At 33.9% G+C, this 27,995-nt stretch overlaps 1 protein-coding gene across 6 annotated transcripts in view; it reads left to right on the plus strand.

The window, feature by feature from the left end:
• RALYL (RALY RNA binding protein like) overlaps window positions 1–27,995 on the plus strand; it is a 371,615-nt gene that overhangs the window by 159,087 nt on the left and 184,533 nt on the right. For all 6 annotated transcript variants that reach the window (XM_052703335.1, XM_052703336.1, XM_052703330.1 and 3 more), the window contains one exon: window positions 22,780–23,058. In XM_052703335.1, the coding sequence (XP_052559295.1) occupies window positions 22,803–23,058 (256 nt within the window). In that variant the 5' untranslated portion in view covers window positions 22,780–22,802. The remainder of the gene's footprint in view (window positions 1–22,779; window positions 23,059–27,995) is intronic.

The following is a 27,995-nucleotide window of genomic DNA, read 5'->3' on the forward strand; positions in this document are numbered from 1 at the left end:
TTACCAATAGGCATTACAATAATGTTGTGTCTGACAGAACAAATCAGATAAAAGAAATAATATATGCAATATCTTCTAATTCTGGTTGTTCAGAATTTGGCCAGCAAGAAAGCAAACATGGGACAATTGTCTGTGCAGCACCATATCTACTGCTTTTTCAGTTTTTTGTTGTTTTGTTGTTGTTGTTGTTGTGCCAACCTTCTCACAGTCATTTCTGTTAGGACAATAACTGTTAAGACATTGCATTAAAACAGACAAACAGAAAAACAAAAACAAAAGAAAATAATGTCTACTGCTCTGATAAACCTGGGTATTCATAGGGTCCTAGTATGTAGTATCATCATACTTTCATATGTACTAATTTATGTATGCTAGTATGTATGTATAGTATTATGTATAATTTATAGATTGTCTTAGATTTTATATTTTCAGAGCCTATTTTTCTTCAGTGCATGTCTAATAGCAATTTAAATGACACTACAGGATATTTTGAAGTCTAAAATATGTTAATTCAGTAAACTAGCGTGGTCTTTGATTTTGAGGTTTTTTTTCTATTGCAGTGACATGTTTTACACATTTTTAGCTAGACAAGTGTGAATCAAGTTGGTATTTTTTCTACTCCAACACTTGACTTCGCTGCTCTGGATGGGTAAATGGGTTGTATTTCCTCAACCTTTGAGAGTGCCAGAAAGCAAAGAAGTAAGCTGCTACTGAAAAAAATAATTTTAAAAAAGGCATTAAAAAAAGTTGTCCATTATAATTAGCACTACTAGTTATATAGTTATGATTCAGCATAGTTTGAGTGTCTCTTTAAAAATAAAAACAGAATGTGCCTACTACAAGAAGGCCCCTATTAAAAGTAGAGCATAACAGAATATCTATCATACCTAGTTGCCAGTTCTTTTCAATTCATGTGTAAACTGGTTGTCCTGACTAGCTATCCCATTTGCTACATAGAACATATTTGCTTTAGATTTCAGATTTTGGTTTTACATTTATATATTCAAACATGTTAGTTGAAAAATGTCAGTAGAAAAAATGTAATGAGTTCATCTCTGCCTTTATCACTGGAAGTTACTGAGGTCAAAAGTATCATTCTGCATTCTGCTGTGATCACTGTGTTCATGTATGATACAGAGCTGTTCAAATTACTTATTGTGAATACGTTACCAGAAAAATATTTGCAAATTACTGTGGATGTGTTCCCTGTGCAGTTTGAAATTTAATGTCTGTAACTGACTGTCTGCTTTGTGAATTGGTCACTGTGGTCACATCATGTTGTGTTCGCTGCTGACTATCCACCAGATCCCTTAGCAGTTTCCAAGCAGGGTGCTACACAATGCCCACATGGACCCATTTGTGTGTGTTCATGCAGTTATTTGGGGGACAATAATCACAAAAATAAAATTGCTATTCGTCCAGTTTAGAGAAAGCAAAACAGTATTAATTCACATATATGAAAGACTAATTTGATTTTTGAAAATTTCTTGAAGTTCTAGGATGATGATATATGGTGACTGATCTGTATTTTCTGTTACAGTACCTATTTGCTTAGTGTCTTATGATCTCATATGTTTTAAGTGAAATAAATATTCCTTCACCTTCATTTAATTCACCTCTATCCTGCCCCAGTTCTTAAACTTGCATAATTAGCTAAATCCTGCAGCTTGTACCCAGACTAAGCTCTGTCATACTCTATGGTCCCATTGAAGTAACAGGGATTACTTGTGCTGTAAACTGCGATTCAGCATGACTGAAGGGTAGCAGAACTGATCTAGTTCTTATGGAAAAGGCAAATTCATGTATGGATGTGCTGGATTTACTGTTAGCCTATGCAATTATAATTATTATCCCTTGCTACTTGCAGGTAGAATTTAGTGTTTGGTAATATCTATTTGGGAAACTTAGCTTGAGCTTTTAATAGTGCTTTAAATAAGGTAAGGTAGCACTGCTATTGCCTAAAATGAGAGATTAAGGTACAGCGTAACTGTTCTTCAGTTAAATGACCCACACACTAAAAAGAAAATAAAAACCTGTTTTCTTCCTCTTGGAAGAGGGCTTTAATCCACACTATTGCTCAAAGGAATGGTGACATCAAAAATATCATGATAGCTGGTTTCAGTTGTCCCATTATAGATGTCCTGTGGTCACAGCATGATCTATGTACACATCTCTTCAGAGAAGGCACTTCTGGCAGGTCTAAGTGATTGTGCCTGCCTACCTGTGTTTTTGGAACTTGTCTTTATGTATATTTTTTTTTACACAAGAGTTGTAATAGCTCTGCTAGAGATCTGCAGGTACCATTCTGTTTGCTATCCGTTAAATCTAAACTGCATCACTACAAATTTAGTGATCTCCAATGTTACGAAATCAAAAGGAATAATTAGGAAGATGATTTTTATGTGACTAGTAATATGAATGTGACTGTTTGGATCCTAAAACCACCTTGTGGAATTTTTTCAACTTCCAATAAGGTGCCTTTTAAAGTTCAAGCTAAAATAGAATCTAAGCTATGTAATTGCTATGATCTATAGTAAAGAGATGCAGTTTTTATACTGGCAAATGCTTTTCCAAAACTATGTCATCTACACAAGGAGCCTGGACTCCCTGCTGTACACACTGACCAATTTGGGCACTCTCTGCACAGCTCCTGGTTGGGACTCCTTTTAGAAAGGTAAAAATCAGCAATGTGCCTTATAAATTTCAACATATTAATTAATTCTAGTCTCAACTGTTCTCCTCTAAATGAGTCTTTATTTTTCAGTATTTCAGATTTGTATGTGTAAAAAGTAGCCTTTGAAAGTAGGAGATGTAAAAGGCATATTGCGGATTATTTTCTAATTGTTCTTTGCTTCTTTTGGCCATTTTTCTATGAGTAAATGTTTCTATGAGTAAACTCTAGAGAGAGATACAATTTTTGTGCAGATCTAAACAGTTATTTCTATTGTTTGCTTCTCTTTCAGTGACACATCTGATAGAAGCTGGACACTAGGGTGCAAATAAAGGATGCTTTTGTCAGGACAAAGGAATTTTGAGTAGAATCAAGATCTGAAGGAACTTATTTAGTGCCCATATTCAAAAAGCACACTGAGATGTTTGTGAAACTTTAATTCCTGTGGTGAAAACTTGATGTCTTCATGAACAGATCCTTATTGCCTACACACTGACACATTGTGCTGTATTAAAGAGATGTATAGATATGGCATTGAGGGACATGGTTAGTGGGCATGGTAGGGATAGGTTGACAGTTGGACAATCTAGATGATCTTAGAGGTGTTTTCCAACCTTAATGGTTTAATTCTATTAGAAAGTATGCATTTCCAGCTCAGTGTCAATTTCCAGTGATTAACTAAAAGTGTTTCAGTGAAATTTAGGGTAACAGTAGAAGGAACACGGACTGAGCTGAAATGAATTTCAGAAAGATTTAGATGAGTGTCTGAAGGTTAAAAGTTTTACTGTGTAACCTGATTGCCCAAATTATCACTGTGCTTCAATACAACTCTTCAATCATCTGCGAAAATAAATAAAATTTGAAGATTGCATCTTTGATATCTATCATGAATACTGAATTTTCTTAGCTTTTATTACCAGAGAAAGGTCAAAGTCCACTATGTTGGCTTTTTAAAACTAATAGGTTTTTTGACCCATATTGCCATATATATAGATCTTGATTACTGTGAATCCTTCTGTGTTTGGCTTTTATTGCTGAAAAACACAAATTTTATTAAAATGTTTCTGATATGTTTGTGGTTTGTTTTTTTTTTTTTTCACCTCACCTTATAATGTGATATATTTTTAAAAAATCTTGTTTTTATTTCACTGTTTATTTTTCTCTTTATCTAAAACTCTAATCCTTCATAGAACAAGGGAAAAAAAAAAACACGAGCCCATACAAATTTTAAATTTTAAAATTCTAATGTTTCAAATTCTAGGAGACATACAGAAATTCTACAATTCTCTATATACCCTTTCATATTCAAGTTATCTTTTTTATTCAAGTAGCTCAAAACACTTGAATTCTTGCAGTTGTCCTACATTTTAAGCCCTGCTGGAATAAGCAGTTTCACCCAAAACCATTAATGTAAACAAAAAAAAAAAAAAAAAAAATTTCGTTCATTTTGAGAAATACAAAATATTTCTACTAGAGATGTTGTTACTGGCATTGTCAGGATCTTTCTGTGCAAAACTTGTCTGTATAAGGCATTCACGGAAAGGCTTAAATAGATTTGCTTTTATGAAATTCTTACCAACTTCAGTCTTAAGAAAAGTCTAAAAAATATATTTGCATGTGTTTAAAAATCATGTGTAACCATAGAAAGCATCTAAAATCACTGTTCAAAATCACTGTTTTTAACTACTGCTGTGCGTGAGAAGGTTGGATTCTGCTTTATAAAGATTTAGTACCAGTGTTATTGCTTGAAGTAATTGCATCTTCAGAGATCCATCAGAATTTTGTTTCTTTATTTCTAGCTAGGATCCAAAGTTGATGTCAGAAGTTGGAAAGATCTTTAGCTGTACTTCAATTTTGATTTGCCTTGCGTTGGGCTATTTGTCATTAAGATTAAATTTGGGTTAAATTATTCCATTTAACTTCTTGCCACAATATCACCAATATATTCAGTGCCCAGGATAGATGAGAGCATTCAGTTAGTTCTCAGCAGTCAATATCTTTTAAATTTTCTCTTACTTTTTTTTCAGAACACTCTTCAAATATAGAATTTTTCATTTCTGCGTGAGCTGCTTATGGCACTGATCACTATGTTAGCTGAGCTCTGCACAGAAAATGCTTTTGTGCTGTATTGCTGAGGGAGGTCATTACTCTATTTTTCTCTTCAAACAGTTGCAGAAATGGTAGAGATCAGAAGCTTTTACTAATTTTGAATCAAAATTTGAGGCACTTACACTATATTCTTCATTATCCAGGCCTTCCCACTTCAATGTATTTAACCTGGAAAAGGAGGAAAAAAATATTAAACAAACAAAAAACCCACCATAAATACAACAGAAAATTAGAATAAAGCTAAAGTTTACCATATTTGAAATGAGAAGCTGAGAACTGACGGTTACGTGGCAAGAAAAATTTGATTTAAGTACCATATTTTGCATCACAATGGGGAGAAAGTAGGTTTTCTGGATGGATATTTCTTTCAGTAAGAGTGTTCACACTCATATTACAACCTCTTATTTATGTTGCCTGTTCTTGCAAAGGAGAAAAGAATCATAAATGCAATGAATTTTATTACAAAACCTGATTCAGTCCAGCACAGATAAATGCAAATGCTTTGTGTGAATGAATCAGTGGTTTTAGTATCTCTACTGCTTTTCTAATTTAGGATCTTTTGAATATAATGAATCTTTACAGATGGATAATATTTCTTGATATAGATTTAAAAAGAAACTTTGAAGCTATTAAAGTAACTTCTTTTTTTTCTTGGTCAGGGGGAGCATACTTAAGAATCTAGTTGCAAGAGGCACTTCTTGTTTTCATACTCCTGAGCAAAAATTGGCTCCCTCTATAAATGTTTTTTTCCTAAATTCAATTTGTTTTTACACTGTGCTTTTTAACCGTTTTGATGCTCCCTGTGTTGAGCTTTCTGTTTCCTTTCAAAGTTTGACCTCTAATGTTTCAAAGCTTGATTTCAGTATATCATGTTTTTGCAGTTATTTCTTTGAAGTCCAGAGCTTTTGTGGTGACTTCACAAAATAGAACCCAGAGAATTTCTGATTATGTATGCTTAATATACAGCTTCTTTAATAATTAACATATGACACAGTGATATCCTTCTGCTGTTCAGAAAAAGCAGTTGATTGGCTGCAGCCAATTCCCTTGTTTTTTCAGGATCTCTTTTCAATGGCAGTCATCTGAAGGGGAAAACATCTTTAAATAAAGACGCTGTGTGTGTTTTCAGTGACAGAACAGAGGTCATAAGGGAAAATTTGAGAAAGAATTTGTGACACCAATTAAAATCATGAGGATGGTGTGTAGGAAATGACAAAGAAAAAATAAAAAAGCCGACACTTTTATTTCCAGAAATCAAGTTGGCCCAAAACTTTCTATCTAATGTTGTTATGTTTCTGTTTTTATTTTGACTGTTATATGTTTACCAAGCAGCATCCTGAACCCTCCAGGAATTAAATAGGAACATTGGGTGTGAAGAGGCTGCCCCACCTTGATGTTAAAGAACAACCCTTTCCCTCTGGTGTCCATGGCTGATGCTGTGCTCTCAGGGTTGTGAAGAGCTCCTGTTCTTCTCTTCTTGGTTAGGATAGACAAGGGGAGTGAAAAGAGGGGATGAGAGCCCAAAATCCAGATGGTGAATGCTCCTAAGCAGTTATGTTAGTACTTCCTTTTGCACTGTCTAGGTATACGCTCCAGTGGACACATTTTCACTGTTTTCTCTGTCCAAAGTGATGCATTTAGCAATATCATCCTCATCCAGCCACAAACATTCCCTGATAACAGTGAAATATTGATGGGTCCAAAATTCACTTGGAACTTGGGAGAGGCTGGATTATTTGGAAAGTCTTATATCTATGTTTTCTGCTTTTTAGATTTTCCCCAGTGGTTTCTCATGGAGGGTTGTGATGAGGAACAGGGTGGCTGCTTGCTGTTCTGAATGCTGTTAGGAGGGAAAAAAATCCAAAATGAAATAAGCAGTGGGTACAATTCATCACACTATTTCAGTTAGAAATTGCTGCCACATGGACAGACTTCCTAATGGCTTTTCACAATCAGCCATCTGTAAGCTTTCAATTGGTATGGTTCCTGCAGTACTGAAGTTTATTTTAAAATACTATGTAATGTCACAGTGTCTGGAAATACCCACAGTACATACTGTGCAGCCATAAACTATATGAATGTTGGGGAGGATTGAACCGACACTTCTATAAAAATATTTTTTGTTGAACCATGCAGAAGAGGCAAGACCAGAATGGAATAAGGTTCATCCAAGTGGTGAACCAGATGATATTGTCTGCATCCTTTTAAAATTGCCCTAGCACTATGAACATTCCCACTCTTTAAAAAAATTGTAAAAGTTCTCAGTGACAAATTTTGCTAATATAACAGTATTGACTGAAACAAAACAGTTTTGAGAGGGGTTATGTGAGGAGTTAAAATGGAATAAGGGTATTATAAGTATCTTCGCTCTAAGTCTTTATTTTAACCACTTTGGCTATGTTTTGCACATAATTATATTTATGTACGAGTATTACGTCAGGATGTAAGTTTGAGTCCATGCCTCTATAAAAATATTCTGAGAAAATAATGTCAATTATAAAAGTTTGCTAGTTTACTAATATGCTAATTATTAATTATTGTTATTAATATACTAATATTAATAATAGAAAACCTATTCAGAAGGAGATGTTGTGAAAGCAAATTCATTTTGCTTTCACATCGTCATTGATATTTGTGAAGTGATGCAACTGTGCAAATGTGGAACGTTCCTTGAAAAACTGCTACATTTTCAAACAGCTTCACTTAACCTTATGTCAAATTTATCATATTATTTCAGCTTCAAAAATGTAGAGAGAGTAAAAAGAAATATCTGGATACTTTATAAAATAACTTGATTTTTTCTGTAGACTGATACTTTTCCTGAAACAGATAGGAGCAGATGGTACAGGTAGTCACTGGCATACTGTGTATCATTTAGTTGATTCTATAATTACAGTCTAACTAAAACTGTATCTCAATTTGAAAACTATGTCAGTGTCTATAAGTATTATTTCTCACTAACGGTGAAAAAAGTATGTTGTATTTCTCTTCAATACCTGCATAGTAAACCTGATCTAGCTTGGATGTCCCTATTCATTGCAGCGGAGTTGGACTAGATGATTTTGAATGGTCTGTTCCAACTTTTAAGAATTGTGTGATTCTCTTTGAAGTGTACATATTTGACTGCTTACACTGTACGTGGAGAAAGAAGGAGAAGGTGTATTTGAATTTAGAGGATTGTTAACCAAGCTCATAGCAGTTGCTTTATAATCCTTTCAATTGAATTGTCTGAGAGAGAGTCGATATTTTCCTATTTGTTGCAGAATTTTTCTGTTATTTATCCTAGAGATCTGGTGAATTTGTAACATGAAGGAAATAAATAATAATAATAAATAAATCTTGAGATCTTTCTGAAACAGTAGCGATGTATTCAGAAACATGCTGCGGAAATGTGCTTTTCTTGTGGGGAAACAATTTCAATTACTGTAAGGTATGGCTGTGCATGGCCCTACTTCTTAGTTCTTTATTTACTGAATTGTAGGAAGAAAAAAACCCATGAAAGTATTTATGAAATCATTAACAGCAAGAATTAAGGAATGATTTTTATATGTATAGCTCATGCTTCTGTCAGTGATGCCTTCTAAAAAAATTCACTGCATTCTTCATAATGAATTCTGTTACACTTACAGCAGTAGATACATTTTTTTATTATTATTATTTCTCAAAATCCCCAACTTGGAATAAATCAGTGAATAAACTAAAAATTAGTTCACAATCTGTCTGAATAAAACGTTTGGGTTTTTTTTTACTAATATGAATGAAAATCCAAGGTTAAAAGATCATATAATGCAGTATAATAGTGATTATAATAAAAAATGTTAGTAGGTATGTCTTTCAATTCTATAAAATATTTCATAAATTTTTTTTAAATGGAGTCTGAATTCCTCATAATACCTTCAGTCTTGCATTTCATATGTTGCTTGATGCATCAGCCCAGCTCGGAAAGAGAACTGAGTAAATTTCTTTGTCTGAGACTGACAGCTATACAAAGAATGTCTGCAGCTTTCTTCACAGTAGCACTAGGAATCCTGTAAGTTAGAACATCTTGGCAGATTCATTCAGCTTTCTCAAACACAAATATAATAAGGGCACCTCATTTATTTTAATCACATTATATATATATATATATATATATATATACATATATATATTTTAGTCAGTCTAGACTATTTTAACAACCACAAAGTTATGCTTTGCTTGTGGTGGGTGGCATGCTTATATTTGCACAGTTATTTCGGGTAAGTTTCTGATTCTGAACATACCAGAGCTTACATGCAAACATCTACTTGACTTTGCTATAGAAAATATGTAGTTAGAAACTCTGAGATTTTTTCTTCTAGAGAAGAGGAGATCTGGGAGAGACCTTATTGGTCTTTACAACTGCCTTAAAGGAGGTTGCAGAATGAGATGGGAATTGGCTGTTTCTCTAAGGTAACAAGGATAGTACCAGAGGTAATGTCCTTAAATTCCACCAGGGGAGATTCAGGTTGGATACTAGAAAAAAAGCCTTCACTGAAAATGAGCTTAGGTACTGCAGTAGGCTGCCCAGTGAGGTGGTGGTGTTACCATCACTGGAATTGTTCAAGAAATACGTAGATGTTTCAGCAAGGGACATGGATTAGTAGGCATGGTGATCACGGATTGACGGACTTGATGATCTTAGTGGTCCTTAATGATTCTGTGGTTTTGTGATAATTACCCCAGAAATAAAGTTCTGCTGACGAACTGAATTTGTAAAAATGGGGAGAAATGAATAATATCAACTTAAATGCAGTGGATCTCTATTGTGATAGGATATTTTAGGATATCAATATAACTTTATTAAACATTGATGGAAAAATATTTAGAAATATTTTTTAAAATGAGAAGTCTATTAATCTCATCCATTTTTTCTTATCTACACAGAATTTAAATTAAAAAGGAAAAAAAAATGCAGTGTAAATGAATAGCATTACTTTTGGATATTTTTCAAAGATAAAACAGTGTGTAGGAAGATGGAAAAAACAGAGATGTCATCTTCATCCCTTACACCCCCACTCTTTGTTGTAACAAAATTTCTCTGAATTGCTAGAGGTTTCTATTCTATTCTAAATTATTGGGGTTTTTTATTTATTTTTTTAATCATTTCCCATAAACAAAGCGTTCCTGAGGAAAGACAGGAAAGGAAAGGACTTGTACTCTCAATCTCTAGTATATTGGGTGAAAAGCTTTACCTTTCATAATGTTATTGTGGTTAATAACAGTGCTTTTTCCAATACCCTTTGCTTTCCAAAACCTTCTTTCTTTCAGAATCCCACATCAAGGAGATTAGAATAGGAATTATTTCTGAATACTTCAAACCATCTTTCTTCCTAAAGCAAAGACACAACTAAATACAGTTTCTACTGTTTTAAAGGTGTTTATCTTTAGTTCACATAGCCGCAGAAACCAGAGAAAGGAGATGTGATACTATTTTACAGAATTCAAGTGGTCAAGAAGCCAGTTTAGTTATACTAGGTTCAGAATATTACATTTTAAAGGCTATTTTACATGGCATTTAAAATCAAACTGTAATTTAGCAGTAGTCTGAGTGAGAGGACAATATTTTCATTTGTGGAGATCTGCCAAGTTCTGCCTCTTGCAGAGAATAGTAGACCTTTCCTGGAGTTTTTGTTTTGTAGTTCTCTTTCCAAGACTATTAATATTAACTGTCTTGGTGGGAAATAATTTAACATATTCAACATATGGACAGATTAACAATATTACATTAGGTATTTTCTCATTTTTCTAAGAAAATTCTGAGTTTGATTCTCTCAGTGGCCAGAGTTCATACACTGCAGAAATGCTTCTAAATATTTATGCTTTGAAAGCAATTGTTCTTCTGGACAAGGTTATTTCAAATCTCTGAGTTAGCTATTGTAACTAGACTGCCTGTATAACTCATGTCTTTGAGTAGATTAATGTAACCCTTCACACTCATGTCAAGCAGACCACATGTGCAAGTTACAAACCTCAGGATTTATAGGTCAGGCGGAAACAAACAAAAGGAAAACAAGAGTTTAGGCTCCACCAGACACGTTACTCTCCTTTGATCCTGCAGTCTACACTCTATCTTAGGTATTAGTCATATTATTTCACAGGTCTGTAGTCCACGACTGCTGCAAGGAAATTGAGAATTAGAGCAGAACTACAAAATTTGTCTCAGTAGGGAAGATGTATATACACAAAAAAAGCTTAATTTATCTTGGATCAGTAATAAAGAACTTTGCCATTTCAAAAAGGGTGGCTTGTTCAGGTCTACACATTCAGAAAATAGGAAAATGTATCAAGTAAATTGTTAGCTTACCAATATATATTCAAAAAAAATCATAGAAGTGGCTGGCTGAAATTTTCCACTCTTTCTTAAATGTGTTTCCTTACATTTATTTCTTATTACACCCTTTACAAGAGTTGATAGTCAAAGCTCAGTAAAAACTACTGGGAGCATTTGATTAATCAACTTTTGAGAAATACCTGCGTGGTGAAATTTCATCCAGATCCTTCTCCAAACCATGACAATCAGCTTGTTTTCTTGTGAAGATACTTTTCATTTTATAGAAGCTTAGCTTTCATGTGCAGGAATTTTAAAGATAGCTCTGAAAGACACATACTGATTAAAATAACAGGAAGAAGAGACTAGTAGGTGTTTCATCAAATGCTGTTCCTTAAAAAGCAGGTTTTTACATAAATTGAATGTGTTCAAGCTAAATAAATTAACTTTAAGTAGTGATAGTATTCCAACTTCTCTTCAAAATATTACTTTCACTTGTTGATCTTCCATTCTCATTTCTTACTCCACATCTGGTAAGTTTTCCTAATAATCCGAAGTGGAATAACTTATAAAAACATCTGTAATCAGCACATAATCAATTTTATGGTAAAAAAAATGTTCTTATTTGCAAGAATGGATAATAATAATTAAAGTCTATTGTACCACATATCGATGATAGTGACATTACTCAGCTACAGCTTACCCAGAATGTGAAATAATTCCTGTGATTATTTTCTTCAAAGGGAGAGATGAAACACATGCAAAAATTGAGAGGAAATTCTTTTCTTACATGACAGTTATTGTTCCTGACTCATATGAGTTGTGGAGGGTTTAGTGTTGTACTATTACAGCAGCTATACACTTTTTGAAAAAAGGAATAAGATAATTTTTATAAGGACTATTTACTTACATATATAAATAGTTTAATGATATATAATTGTATTAGGAGAATAACTAGCAGTATGGAAATCAGACTGCATGTTATATGCAGTGTGTCTGAGGAACTGAGACTTGCATGTGGAAAGACCACTGATGGTTCATGCTGAGTATATTTTAGTTTGAAAATAGTCTGCTCTGTCAAATAATTAATATTTTAATGGTTGACAAGACCAGTATCACATGTTGTAATTATCTAGGATAGTAAGATAACATAGACTGGAAATAATCAATTTAAGCAGCCAAAGCTGATCATTAAGGTAAGCAAAATAATTTTTTAGAAAAGCAATTCTAAATTTCCTCCATACATTTCATCCGCACATATAATTAGCTTTATTTGCTTCTGTGAGAAGTTTCTATTTCATTTTTTACAGCCAAGTTTTACTGGTGTGGGTGTTTTTGAACAGTTATTTGAGAGCTTCCAGAGAAATGTTTGTGAAAGAAACACAGTAGAAGTCAATTGGATGGGAGCAATAACATTGGAAGTACTACAACAAATTAAATCTAGATTAACTAGATCAAATTAAATATAGAATATTTAATATTGAAAGTGAAATGCTTTAAAAGAAATGTTTTTAACTGATTTATATTTACAAGCAGAAGAAAAATCCTCTTCATGTTCTTAAATAACAAAGCTTGAAATGAATCTATTCATATTCACTTGAGGGGATAACAGAAACATCAAAAAACTCTCCCTTCAATTTATACCCTTTCCTGCCCTAGTTAAGTCAATGAAAGATTTGCTGTGGTTTAAAGCAGAGTTATGTGAATAATGAATTCTTCTAATAAGCTCATCCTTTAGACCGGAGGTTAGATATTATGACAGCAAGAGCTATAGAAAAATCTTTACAGGGTAGAAAATTTGAAGGATAAATTATTCATTGCAAGTTATTTACTCTAACTGTTTTTTACTGTACTCCCACCAGATATCTTACAGCTCTATGACGTGATGTAGGAGATTAAATGTAATCAATAGAATAAATTATTTAAATCTGAGATTCATGAGAAGGCCTCTTTACATTCAAATTTGTTCTATCTCCTTGATACAAGTGAGATAATATGAAGTATATTTATGTAAAATATGCTGGGTTTTAGTTTTTTATTTTCCATCGGTGTTTCTAAAATTCATTGGAGGCCTATATCTTTTGGCTTCAAATTTAATCACAATCCACTCTACAGTTAAGAAAAAAAACAGGGGAAATGTCTTCATCTTTTTTTTTTTTTTTTTTTTTGTGCTTTGTCCTGGATTATCTGACACGTAGAAAGAAAGTTAAGAAAAGTTAAGGACTGCATGCTCAGTTTTGCCACTGTTATTCTTTTCTGGTCTTTAAAAACGCTGTGTTTTTTTTTTTTAATTTAAAAAATTTAAATTTAAAAATGCAGCTGAATATGGAGAGGGGGTGGTTTTGTGTGTGTGTGTGTTGTTTGTTTGTTTGTTTGTTTGTTTGTTTGTTTTGCCACTGTCTTTGGAACAGCCACACTGCCACTCAGTGAGGCAATAAAGTCAATTCCTGATAGACAGATTATGCTCATCTCAGGTAATGTTGGTCTCAGTTCTTACAAAACCAAACTCTTTGAGGTGCAATATAGAATAACAGCCAGTAATATATGTTTACTTATTTATAACACACACGTATATAAATGTATGTGTGAGTGATATAAGTGAATCAGCCAGCATCTGGACAGGCTGTCATGAAGAGAAAATAAAAGCACTGCTCACAATTTTTTTTCAGTGCTGCTCTTCCAAAGTTGAGAAGGAAGAAAAACTGTAGGTAGGACTAAATGGAGTAAGAAATACCATGAATTTGCTCCTGCGGAGTGGAAGGAAGCACAGAATATGTGTGGCAAGTGACTGAGAAGTCGGGTGGTGAAAATACAAGAGTTTTGTTTCAAGTCAGTGCAAGAAAATAATGATATTATAGATTTTGCATGTGAATATAAATTTTCTTTTTGAGGTGTCTCTTTGTAAAAATTAACCAAATCAAAAAATATGAAGCCAGAACCAAATTCTAAATCATTTAAGTATGCAAAGATTTGGGTCACAGGTGCTGAATTACCATATGACAGTGAGATTATTTGATATTCTCTTGGAAAATCACCGTTTGTTCAAATAACATACTGCTAGGAAAGGTGCATCAGCAACAGTTTTGTATTGTTTGAATTAAAAATGTCTTTATTATTGCATATGATTAATATTCAGATAAAGTTTTTTAAAAAAACAAATCTTTGGCGTATTGTTCATATTGTGTTAGTTTTAATTATTCTGTAAAAGTTCATTAAGTGTATAAAACAATTATCTGGCCAGGAACTATGAGCACTTGTTTTTGCATCAGATATCTGTTAGCATAAAATCACAACTTTACTAAGATTTACTAGTTTCCCAAACTGAAATGAAATCTCACTTGTATCTACCTGCTACAGAGAAAACAAACAAACAAACAAACAAACAAACAAACAAAAAAAAACTGCTGAGACAACAACGAAGAAATATTGCAAACTACCTTCATCCAATTTTTGTTCTTTTTTTTTTTCCATAAAATTGTGAAGATGGAAAGGAAAACATTTTGTGTGTACATATAATGTATTTTAAAGTAAAAAAATGAATGTATAGTACCATTCAGAGTTTCTCAGTGGTATACAGTATTTCTTCGAACACAGTGATGAAACTGTCAGGCACATTTTTATATGGTATGGGGCACACTGTGGAAACTGTAGAAACTGTGATCTCTCAGTAACAATTACAGTACAAAAGTAAGTTTCATTTAATTTCCATGTCTCAGCATAGAACTGAATAACAAATAAGTAGGTATTAAAATTATTTGTGCATTAAAAGATAAGTACCTATTAAGTTTTTGGCGTGAGAATTCCTGTAGACTTAACTAGGAAGCAAATGTCAAATGGTTTTTGAAGATAATCCAGGAAGAAAGATGTAGACCCTGAAGCACACGTATTACAAAGACTATGAAGAGGGCCTAACAACACCCTCAGGAGACAAGGAGTACACATTCTAATTTTCAACAGCAGAGAATTGAATTAGGTTTTCCATTGTCCCTAACCATTGAACTATCAGCTTAAACACAGGGATGGCACTGCAGCTGAGGTTTGTTTCCTTAATAGAGACAAGAGAAAATTATTAAAATATTCTCTACAGGCAAGACAGGTCAATGAAGGTTGGTGAATTTCAGCAGATGAAAATGTATTAAATATGAGTCTTGAAAAGCTTCAGTGTCTTCTGCAGGACCTTAGACTACTTTTGAGTTTCAATGTCAGAAGCTGAAATGCAGTTAAACTTAAAATGCCTGCCTGACAGAATGGAGAAAGAGGAGAAACATTTCAACAGATAGTTTGGCATTTGTATTTATGAGATGGTAGGTACCTTGGAGAGTCAGTGTATGTAGTTTATGAGGACTTTGTCCATTGTTGCATCATTGTGGTAGAAAAAAAGGAACTCAAGTCAGATCCAAATATGAGGCTTTTTAACAACATTGTTAGATTTGTATTCCAGTTCCACAGTATGGACAGGAAAAGATATCACTAATCCTCAAAACAAAGTCCTAGATGTACATTTCCTATTAAACTCTGTAGTGCTGCAACATTTATATAGTGCTTTGCATGCTTTCATTTTGTTCATGTAACAACTCACTGAGTTGGAATACCATTATTGCCAGTTTCTGAAGAAAGAGAAGAAGGTGGAGATATTAAGTGAGTTGCATGAGGCCTCTTATCAGGTCTGCACCAGAGCTAGGATTACAGTTCAGAAGCTCTTTACTTCTTGTTCGGTATTCAGCAACCTGGACCGTGACAGTCCACAAATCCAATTTCAAACTCTTAAAAATAATAGAGGAAACAGAATGGAGCAAAATTACTTTTCCCCACATTAAAGCTTTTTTTTTTGAAAGTTTTCTTGGAAGTTTCAGTGGAATGAAATTTGCCATCTATGAATCACTTAAACTCATTCAACAGGAAATGCAGATAGGATGCTTCTTTAAAAAAAACAAGACATGCTTGCCAAAAGAGTCTTTCTCTTAAGAATTACTTGAAAAATAAATGTATATTGTCCTAACTAAGACTAATCTTATGTGTTCAAAATAACATCTTAATGAAAACAAAGACGTTTTGGAATGAAAATTTTATTGTAGGAGAAATATTTGACTATGCCACAGGTATCCTTCTTAGGTCTATTTTTACATAATAGCTTCAAATCCTAAAATGATGAAATATTTTACTGATTAAAATGTCAGAAGATGCTGTACTTTCAGACTGTAAACATCCTTGAGAGCAGAGAGCATAGTGAATTCTTTTAGGAAATCTAGAAATATAAAAATGATAGTAGGAGACTGTCTTACTTGCCAAGGCTCATTTAATCCTCAATGTGATATGAAGCTGAAGAGAAAGAAAAAACACACAGGAAGCAATGCTGCTGAATGAGACCAAGAAATCCTGGTGAACATGAGATTAGTCTGGAATGACATATGACAGTAAAAATAGCTAAGATTGTTTTTAGGCAGTCTGTTGTATCATGAAGCTGACAAGTGAAAAAATAAAAATGACAGCAGCTCCTGAACTTGCTGTATTATTTACACAGATATGTTATGAGAAAGAATTATGATTTATTTTTTTCTTTTTTTTTTTTTTTTTTTTTTTTTGGTAACCATTGTGATTGTAGTTTGATTTTACAAAGTGACAAATAGAGAAAGCCTCATGTTTGATAGGAGATATACATAATGGGGAAAACAAGCCCTTATCTGAGTTTATGAAGTTGTTATGTCAGGGAAATGTGTTTCTGTGCAACATTACATAGAGCTACTTTCTACATTCAGAGAACTGAGAGCAAGTGAATGGCAGGGAAAATCCTCATGACTCTCTATTGGTAAATTTCATTATTTTCTCTTCATTTAGGTAGGAGAAGGAACCATGAGTATGAGCCAGGGTGAGGCAATATGAATCTATAGCTTCTGTCTACCAGAAGAAGGTAGAGATTGGAGGTGGTGCTCCTCCAAAGATGTACAAATCGTTCAAATGTTTAAACAACTCGGCAATAAATAATGTATATTCAAAAATGTTTTATGGTACTTTTCTATATACTATAATTAATAGGTAGTTGCTTTATTAACAAAACATTAAAATGAAAAAAAAAAAAAAAAAAGAAGAAAAAAAAAAGAAAAAGAAAAAATAGATACATTTTCTTTACCTTCCCCAGAGGCAGATTATTTGTCTTTTCTAGAAGAGTGGTAACAAGAGATGAAGTGTGATCTATCATTTTATTTTTCAGTCTTTCATTTTCTAAAGACGTTGCATAGTGAGTATTGTCACATTTTGTCATTTATATGGCTCCAGAAGTCAGCAAGCTTGAAGGGTGAGTTGTCAGTGCAATAAACATGATGCGTCAACCATTTTAAAAAATAATTGAAAGAAAATCGTGAAGATAAATGATGAACAAATAAATAAATTATGTGTAAGGCAGGATATCTTGGGTTTGAAGAGGGAAAGCAGATCCCTTGACTTTAATGAGGACTGGAAAAGTCCAGAATATTTTGATGTCGATTTAACTAGCCATTTTAAGAAGTTTTTTTCTTTATTTTTGTGACCTAGTTATAATAATTCATTAAAAATGAATTTTAAATATAAATAAGAAAGGATTTTCCAAGACAAAATACATTTCATTTGGTAACTTTTTGTTCTCCCTATTCCTTCCCTCCCTGCCCATGGTATAGTCACATTCTTACTTTCAATCGGTATGTAATATTTTATAAGGATTTGTCAGTGGCAGATTTTAGCTGAGATAAAGCAGTTTTTAATGAGTGCTTATTATGAAAATCAAGATTAATATTGAATTTGCTCCACAAAATATCAGTACCAATGCAAGATAGTGCTGCAAGAAAGCAAAGGAGAGAAAATGTATTGTGGCTTTGCATTTTTTTTCTTGATAAACATGTTAATATTTATTGATTCTTAAACCTTAAATATTTGAAGTTCAGCTATTAAAGCAAGGATTAAATCTTGACATTTACAAAAGATCTATTATTAACTAAGTATAAAGGCAGAGATAAATTCCTTGAAATTGCCTGAGAGTACCTTGTGAATTTTAGGTCAGAGACTGTGCACTGCTATAATGCTACATTTCATATTTAAGGACTGATATCGTGATGTTTATCATTTACCTGAATGGCCTTCTACAGATGAAATCCTAAACATCTGAACAATTAATCTTACAGGTTGTAATTTTTACTATGAATACCTTGTTAAGACAGCTACCACTGGACAACCAGTTGTCTTCATATGTATTTTCCCCTCTGTCTTGGAAGGATTTGTGTTTAATAGATGTATACTATTTGTATTGCATTTTACTGTGCAAACTTCAATATTGAAAGTAATGATGATTAAGATCTGGCATTTAGTGATGCTTAGAATAAATTGCCAGTGACAATAATTTTGCAGTTAAGAATAGTTCTCCATATAAGAAATCATCATTTTAGGTTTCTAGGTCATCACAGAGATCTAATTCAGAATAGTAAATATTTTTTGACACAGCTGAATCATCTCAAACTGAGTTTGTGATTGATGGGACAGAATGTTTCATTTTTTGTAAGTGTAGTAAGTACACAGAACCATAGTATTAAAACTCTGTATGTGTAAAGTAACATAAATAGATGGTGGTATGACAGCAGAGGTTGAATCTTACAGAATCACCAAGAAAAGACCTCTAAGATCACCTAGTCCAACCGTCTATCTTCCCTACAGTATTCCATTAAATTTCATTGTTGTGCAACAGATGGCAGCAGAGGGTCAATCTGACAAAACGGCATCTGACATGGGAGTGCATATGAAGCAAAGGTGCATCATTGAATTCCTTCTTGAAGAAAAAATGGCACCCACTATCGTTCATTAATGCTTGCCTAAACATTTTTGGAGATGAAACAGCGGATGTGAGCAGTGAGTCGGTGAGTGGTGCCTTTCAGCATTGGCAACAGCAACATGGAAGACAGGCAGTGTTTTGAATAGGCATGCACAGCTGTCACACCACAAAATGAAGAGAGTCTTATACAGGTTTGTCAGAACTGATTGAACCAATAAAATGCTGAAGGTGGCAGTTTCCTGGAGTGCATCATTACTGATGACAAGCTGTGGGGTCACTGCTGTGAGTAGGAGTCAAAATGGGAGTCCATGGAGTGGAGATGTCTGAATTCCCCATAAAAGAAAAAGTTCTAGACACAGTAGGTAAAGTGATGTCACTGTCTTTTGGATGAGGAAGGGGGTGATTCCTATGTTCCTTCCTGGAACTAACCATCAACTCTGGCTGCTACATCGTGACACTGACTGAGCTGAAGGCTCCCACTTCCAGCCTCAGGCCAGAGAAGAAGCCAACCTTTTTCTTGCAACACAGTAACACCAGGCCTCATACCAGTTTGGAGATGGTGGAGCACATTGCCAGTCTTGGCTGGACAGTCTCACCATACCCACAATACAGTCCAGATTTGACAACCTTTGACTTCCATCTGTTTGGGTTAATCAAAGGTAGACTGTGTGGGTAAAACTTGCATTGTTCTTTCTCATTGCTATGAAGATCATATGTATCTTTGATTTTTATAAAATATTCACAATAGTATTATATGTAGCCAAGCAATGCAATCAGATCTAAATTATTCACATGATAATACTATTCTCACCCATAGTATTCTTACCCTTGGAATTTTTGCAGTACATTTCCTGACTTTTCATTTGCATATAAGAGAACCCACCAGAAAACTATTTTCCTTTTTGTTGAAAAAGTGTTGTGAATTTGCATTGCAAAGAGAAACTGCTATAGGATTGTTCAACATACTATTCAAAGTCAATTTAAATTAGTGAACAGCAAAAGCAGGCAAAATAAAATGAGAATTTTTAGGAAATAAAAATGAATAGTTTAGTGAGTCCTATTTAAAATGGTGAAACAATAGAGGAAAGAAAGAGTGTAGTTCTCTGGTGTTTTAAAAACAGTTGTGATGGCAATAATTATGAATAGATTCTTTGTATATAATTTCTATGCAATTTTCTGTATGGCAGAGGATTTTCTTAAGATTTTTTCCCTTGTCGTTTTTATTATTATTGTGTTAGTTGTGCCCAGAAATCTCAGCTGAGATCATGACATCTTTGCATTAGAAGCTTTAGAAATATGAAGCATTAGAAATATGTGGAAAGACAGCTCTTAGCCAAAAATTCAAGTTTGAATTCTGAAAAGTGTCAAGAGAAGTACAAAATAGTCATTCACTGAGTGTCATCTGGCAGGTTGATAGAGGAGAAAGATCTATAAGCCGAGTGTACTGTTTTCAAGACCTGAAGCTAAACATTGTCTCCATGACTTGATAAATGTGAATGGAGAACAATAACATAGTTATGAAGAATACACTGATAGCAACTTTATTTACTAGATATTCATAAACATACGCAGTGCTACCCCATAAAAGATTTTCCCAAAAGACTTGGTAAGTGCATGACAAAGTGGTGTGTTTTTTGGCAACGTCAGGGAATAGCTGGTGAAAAAGGAATCCCTGATACTTGACTGCTGCAGTTTTTATCTTTGAACGTTGTTTAAACAATTTTGAACATTTATGGAGACCAAACAGTGGATATGAGCACAGTGAGGCAGTGGGTGATATGTTTTAATTGTGTCATCAGTGGTCACCACCTCTGTGACTTTTACAGGCTCTTGTTCATCACTGGTAAAAATGCATAGCTAATGGTGTCAAAAAATACTATTTTGTAGCTGAGAATTAGCTGTATCTTTGTATTTATTGTCATTTCCATGAGTAACTTTGGGAGTGACCTGCACAATAAAGCTCAGGGTTTTTTGGTCAAGGAAGTTTTCCTGGTTTTCTGTGTTGAAGTTTGTGCATTATGCAGTATCTTGTGTTTCCAGAATGTATTTTAAAATTGTTAAATTTACAAGGAAACTTATTTTGGTTATACATTGTTTTCTGTGAATGTTCTAATATAAAGATATTGCATTAATAGTTTAAGAAAATAAATGCTATTTGACTAATAGTCTCTGTTGCATGTTCTCCTTTCAAAAAGCCTTTTCTAGAACTCTTGAGAATTGCTCATGTATATCCATAGTGTGTTCTTATCCAGAAGGGTGGGGTTTCAATCATGTGTGATGGAGACAATTGAAGTACTGATAGCTACGGCTACAGATGGTTTGTTCACTAGAAATTGTGTGGAGTTCAGTAACAGTGGTTTCTTTTTCCTTCAGTCTGGCTTAACGTATGGCAGCTATTGATTTTAAATATGAAATTTCTGCTGGTTAATGTCAAGCTTTGGGTGTCCAGATAGAGTTCATTTTTCCTTTTCATCTTGAGAAAAGAACCGAGTTTTAAGTCTGAGCAGTATTTAACAGGACGCTCTTCTTGCCTGAACTGTTACTGTGATATGATCAAAAGTAAGAACAGATTAAAAAATAGTAACATAAATCTTAGCTGTTAGAGCTGGTCTAAACTTCTGTTTAAATGATCTTCTTCTAACAAAAGAAGTTTTCACTCTTACAAGGTGTGCATATTTTTGACATGTCTGTTACCAAATTTAACTACAGAAAACCCAGCAGAGCATGGGGTAATATCTTTCATTTCACTTCTAAGTAAATCAATGTAAATGGAACGACCTACTGGCAAGTGGAATTTACATACATACTAACAAAATCAAATGCACTTCAAAAGAGTGAGGCAAGATGAACACAGAAAGTGTTCTTTCTTATTTTGAAAGAAATCCCCAAGGATAATGTGGCTGTTTCCATTAGGGAAATGTTAGGATTCAGATGGTTTTGTTACCCCAGGAAGAAAAGTAAAACAGCAACCAAAACTGTGTTCATGTAATTGAGGAAGTTTGTTTTCTTTTTTTTAATTATTATTTATTTTATTTTATTTTATTTCAGGAGTCTAAACCGATTGTGCTTACCCTTTTTTTCTTTTTCTTTTTCTTTTTTCTTTTTCTTTTTCTTTTTTCTTTTTTCTTTTTCTTTTTCTTTTTCTTTTTCTTTTTCTTTTTCTTTTTCTTTTTTCCTTTTTTCTTTTTCTTTTTCTTTTTCTTTTTCTTTTTCTTTTTCTTTTTCTTTTTCTTTTTCTTTTTCTTTTTTTCTTTTTTCTTTTCTTTTCCTTTTCATTTCCTTTTCCTTTTCCTTTTCCTTTTCTTTTTTTTCCTTTTCCTTTTTTTTTTTTTTTTTTTTTTTTTTTTTTTTTTTTTGCATTGTATTAATAGAGAAAATTGTTTTGATAGAAACTTATTAATTGCAGTAAAGAACTGTATGTTACTTGTCCTACACTTCTTACAATAGTCAATGATGGAAACTGGTGAGAAATGTGGTCTGGCTCACACTTACCAAGCAAAAGCAGAGTAATCATTCATTGTTTAAGTTTGCTTTTGCACGTGGCTTTGGATGTTAATTTATTTGATGTAAGATTATGACTCATTCACTTGCTTTGCTATTTCTAGATACTTAAAAAGTCAATATTGAATTTCCAAGCACAAATCCACATATGATTAAGTAGAGCTCCACTATCAGAGCTTTAAGTTAAGAAATTTATTGGTATATATTATATCTGTAAGATGAGAAGTTATAATTTGGCTTACTATCAAATATGTACTGCTTAGGGTTTGTTGATAATCATTTTTTAGAATATATGACTCTTCTGAGTCTAGATGCACCTTAAGTGAAAAATGAAAAAGTAAATTATTTCTGGAAAAATCAACAAACCAGGAGTAACTATATGTTATGAAACATAATTCTCTTTGTTCTCTCTTTAAGGTTTAAAGCCAAGTGATCCAGCCATGACCGGCAAAACACAGACCAGCAATGTCACCAATAAGAATGACCCAAAGTCCATCAACTCTAGAGTCTTCATCGGCAATCTGAACACAGCCATTGTCAAAAAAGGTGACATCGAAGCAATCTTTGCAAAGTATGGGAAAATAGTTGGCTGCTCTGTGCATAAAGGTTATGCATTTGTACAGTACATGAGTGAGAGACATGCCAGGGCTGCAGTGGCAGGAGAGAATGCCAGGATCATCGCAGGGCAGCCACTCGGTAAGTGCAATACTTATGTTCAAATACTGTTATCCTTTCTGCATTATCTGCTGTTGTTACCTTGGAGATTAGTAAGTTTGTTTTACCATTGTTCCTTCTAAGTATATTTTCAGTATGCTGGGTCTGGCAGAATTTTAGAAGTATTATGTGCTACCTAGATATTAGTTTTTTGTGTGAACTCATTACAGTGAACATGATTAATAAGGTGAAGAAAATATAAGTTTGAGGGTTTATAATTTTTTGTGTGAACTCATTACAGTGAACATGATTAATAAGGTGAAGAAAATATAAGGGTTTTCTCTTAAGCTCTGTGAGTAAATAAAATGTGATATAGAAAGACTATGACTCATAGGTGTGGCTGCTTTGCCTTTAATTAATCTAAAATAACATCTAGCCTACTGGTGTGCCAGATTTTAGATAGAAGCAAAAGAAAGACTTTTGTTAGGCCTTGAAATTGTACCAAATCAAACTGTAATGTAGTTACTCATTTAGGTAAGTTTACTACAAAAATTTCAGGTTGAAGTTACTCCCACATGATGTTGTAGACACTGTTCCTTTGAATTTCAAACTTAAAAAAAGTATGACATTTTCATTTTCTAGTGCTTTGTTATGAATATTGGGTATTTCTGTCTTTTCTTTTTGTTGTGGTTTAACCCAGCAGGTGGCTCAACATCACACAGTCATTTGCTCGGTCTCCCCTTTCCCAGTGGGAATCACAGAATCACAGAATTGTAGGGAAAGGGAAAAGAATCAAGGGAAAAAAAAAGTAGAACTTGTGGCTTGAGACAAAACTATTTACTAAGATAGAGAAAATGAAAAGGATAACAGTTATGACTAATTATATAAATATATATATAAATATATATTATATAAATATATATGAATGTATTTAACAAGTGATGCGCAAGCAATTCTTACCATCTCCTGGCCAATGCCCACCTTACCTCCTGAGCAGTAGAAGAGAGAATGATAATCCCCATCCCCCTCAGAATTCATACTGCATGATGTCATATGGCATGGAATATCCCTTTGGCCTGTTTAAGTCAGTTGTCCTAATTCTGTTTCCTCCCAGCTCCTTGGACCCTTATTGCAAATGGCCTTGGCTCTGTACAACATTACATCATAAATAACAAAAACATAACATCATACCAGAAACTCTGAAGTAAACAATTTCATCCCAGCTGAAACTGGGATATTGAAAACTGCCATTTTAGAAAACTATTAGCATTTAGATATGGAGGCTGGCAATGATGAAATCAGCTGGAGTATAGTACTAGCCCCATCAATCACATGTTTAGTAACTATGGACAATATTACATATGGATGTATTTCACTAGACCTCTGAGATACATTACTTAAATCAAACTCATATATATAATGGTTATACCAGGAAAAAGTGACGTGAAGCTAGTACTTTGGCTGTAACAAGTCATAAAGAATGGACGCGGCTTATTCATTTTCAATTTCTAAGGCTGTGGAATTTTTTATTTCTGATTATTTGTAGAAATTGAGGTCTTTGTGTTAGGTATTTTGTCACAGTTGCCAAACAGTAATTTTAAATTTTATAACCCCTGTGTTTTGGGATTAAACAAACAAACAAACAAACAAAAAAACAAATTAAAGAAATCCAATTACATATCAGGGGCGATTACTACTTTTTTAGGAAAAGTTATGTATCTGAGTGAAATAAAAGAACCTAAGTGAGAAAAGCAAGGCTGCAAAGTCAGTCTGTAAGATGGCATTATTAGAAGATGTTTCCTGGAGCCGTAGTCTCCGAGCAATAGGCCATGTAATGCCATCAGTGCATTATTTACAGCTCCTTGCACACTGGTCTGACCAGATTTTTTAAACTGTGTTTTCCTAAGGCAATAAATCTGTTATTACTATGACTACTGTTGTTAGTCTCTTTTAGTTTTTCTTGTGGACTCTATAATGTTCCAAGTGCTTTGTGGAAGAAGATGCCCTTGCTCTACTCAAAGTACTTTTGTGCTTTGAAGAAAAGACAGGTGGACTTGGTGTAAAGGAAATCAAAGGATTCTCAATTACTTGGACTATGCAAAGCCTTTAATAATAATGGAAATGTTATCCAGTACTAAGTTAAATATGCACAATATTAAAATGTTTTGTGATGGCATATTTCATTCTTAAATTCCTGATATATCAAGGAATGTAACAAGCCAGGTGAAATTTTATTTTTAACTGTTCCAGGCCTCTCCTATATTGTCTGTGTAAGAAATATAGTTGTCATTGGTATTTTTGACAAAGGAAATGATTTTGTAAAAGTGATACTCCTTGTTAGGCGAACTTCTTCTATGACTTCTTTTTTTTGGTAATAGACATTAACAGTTTCCTCAAAACAGTGAGGAGCTGATAGATAAAATTTGCTTGGAGTTATGAACAGGAAGAATAATTTATGTGAAAATTGTGTTTTTGAATGGAAGGAAGTAGCAGGTGGACACACTATTGTGAAACTACTTGATAATTTACAGATTGTATAATTTACAGACGAAAGAAGACAGCTCTATATTCTGAGAGCCTTGCATTCTGAGAAAAACATTATTTTATGTCAGTAGTCAAGATATGGTAAGGGGATAAGAAAGCCTTTTATAGATGTATAGATAAACTTTATTAGCATAGGTAGATTTTCTTTTAAATGCAAATAGAGTATATTAATGATATAATGAGGGCTGAATTGTAGTCAGTTATCAAAAGCTGTTTGAAAAAAAAAGTGGACATTTGAAAAAGATTATCACTTACTATATGCCTGATAGAAGCTGCACTCAGTACCTCACATAAGAAAGAATAATTTGGACTGTATTATGAATCTACATCAGATCTTTTATATTTTATAACAAATTATCAATTAATGTTAGTTCCCATCTTCCATAGAGTCTTGCCATTCAAAAGTGTGATGTTATTTACAGCAGTTTTTGGCAGTGTTAGCCAGAAATTGTTTTTGTCTATGTAATTGAAGTGAAAAATTGAACCTATAAATTTCCATAGCTATATATAGTGTTATACAGTTCACTGGTAATGATGGTGCCCTTCCAATCCAGTTTTAGGCAAAGAAACTGCATGAATGTACATTAGAGTCCTGTCTAAGTATGTCTTATGAGGTAGGATTCCAAAGCATAGGCTTGTACATATAAGGCCTACAAGTACATGACAAGGTATTTTGTTTAAAACATTCCTTTCAAGTACAAATCTAAAGCATTGGCAGCACTTGCTTGCTTTTGTGTGGGTCATCATCATTGGCCTGCTCATCTGCTCATACAACTCTCAATTTCCTACCGGTATGCTTGGTGTAACCAGTGTTGTGTAATGGCTACTCCATGGATATTGCTTCAGGGAAGTGGAATTCATGAGCTGTGTGATTCTTTCCAAGATTTCTGATCCATGAAGTACAACATGCACTGAAAATCTGTGAGAAAGAGACCTTAAAGTACTTATCATAAAGTTCATGCACTTTCTTGAAGTGATATTATGCCTTTAAGGGTATAGCACTTTTTCTTGACATACAGCAAGACAGGAACAGGTCAGTATTAGGCACAGGAATCTGTTTCACAATGATAAGTTTGTGAATTCCTTCACGCAGGAACCAAGAAGGTTTTCAGATTAGTGTAAAAACTGCAAATTATGCTTTCAGTTGTGGCAACTCAGTCACCAAATCTTCTCTACTGTAAACACCTCAAAAGTTTTTATCCATTTAAACATATCTTCAAGTTAGCTCTTTTCCACATGGGGCAGAGACAGTGTGAGCAGGAATTATTCAGAAGAAATACCGTGTTTCTCCCATGACCTCTACAGGTCATGGTGAGAGATGAGAGGATGATCAGAGACCTGCTTGCTCCAAAGAAAAATCTTACACTTGGGGAGGAATAACCACACAAATCAGTACCGATCAGGGTATGACTTGCTGGGAGAAGCTCTGCAGAAAAGGACCTGGGTGTCCAGGTGGACAATAGGTTATCCATGAGTCAGCAGTGTGCCCTTGTGGCCAAGAAGGCCAATTGCTTACTGGGGTGCATTAAAAAGAGTGTGGCCAGTAGGTCGAGGGAGGTGATCTTCCCCTCTACTCTGCCCTGGTGAAGTCAGATCTGGAGTACTTTGTCCAACAGAGGGCCACAAAGGGATTTGGAGTACCTCTGTTATGAGGAAAAGCTGAGAGAACTGAATATGTTCAATCTGGAGAAGACTGAGGAGGAATCTTGTCAATGCTAATAAAAATCTAATGGACAGGAGTCAATGGGATGGTCCCAGGCTCTTTTTGGTGGTGCCAAGTGACAGAACAAGGGTCAATAAATCGGCACATATTGGAACAAAGGAAGTTCCATCTGAACATGAAGAAAAACTTCTTTATTGTAAAGGTGACAGAACATTGGAACAAGCTGTCCAGAGAGACTGGATATTCACAAGCTTCTTGGACACCTTCTGTGCAATCTACTCTAGAGAACCTATGTTAGTAGGGGGTCTTTTCCAACCCCCGCAATTCTGTAATTCTGTGATCATAATGTACATAGTATACATATTGTACATGATGTTTCTTTGGTTAGTTTAAATTAAAAAGAAATATAAGTAAAGACTTATATTTCATAATTGTATGGCACATTTCTTTTCTTATTCGCACACATTTTTTCACATTTTAACTGCGGAGCAAGTTTGTTATTTGGACCAGAATAAGAGCCAAGCCACCCTCATAGGCTCCATGAGAAAGCAAATTAAATGTTCCTTGGCTCGGTAGCTTTTATCTCTGATGGTGTTGTTTTTAAGTCACTGTAGAGTATCATTTTCAACTGCTGAGAGAAAAGAAAAAGCTTATTGTGTCAAGAGTGCAGAAGACACTGTAGGTCTTGAGTTGATGCCCTTTTTAACTAGTAAATTAGTTCCAATGTAACTTCAATCCTGTATTGTTGCTTTAAGTATTATTCACGTATATC

The sequence above is a fragment of the Tympanuchus pallidicinctus genome, unplaced genomic scaffold (assembly GCF_026119805.1).
Source record: "Tympanuchus pallidicinctus isolate F22 unplaced genomic scaffold, pur_lepc_1.0 scaffold5, whole genome shotgun sequence".
Taxonomy (NCBI): Eukaryota; Metazoa; Chordata; class Aves; order Galliformes; family Phasianidae; genus Tympanuchus; species Tympanuchus pallidicinctus.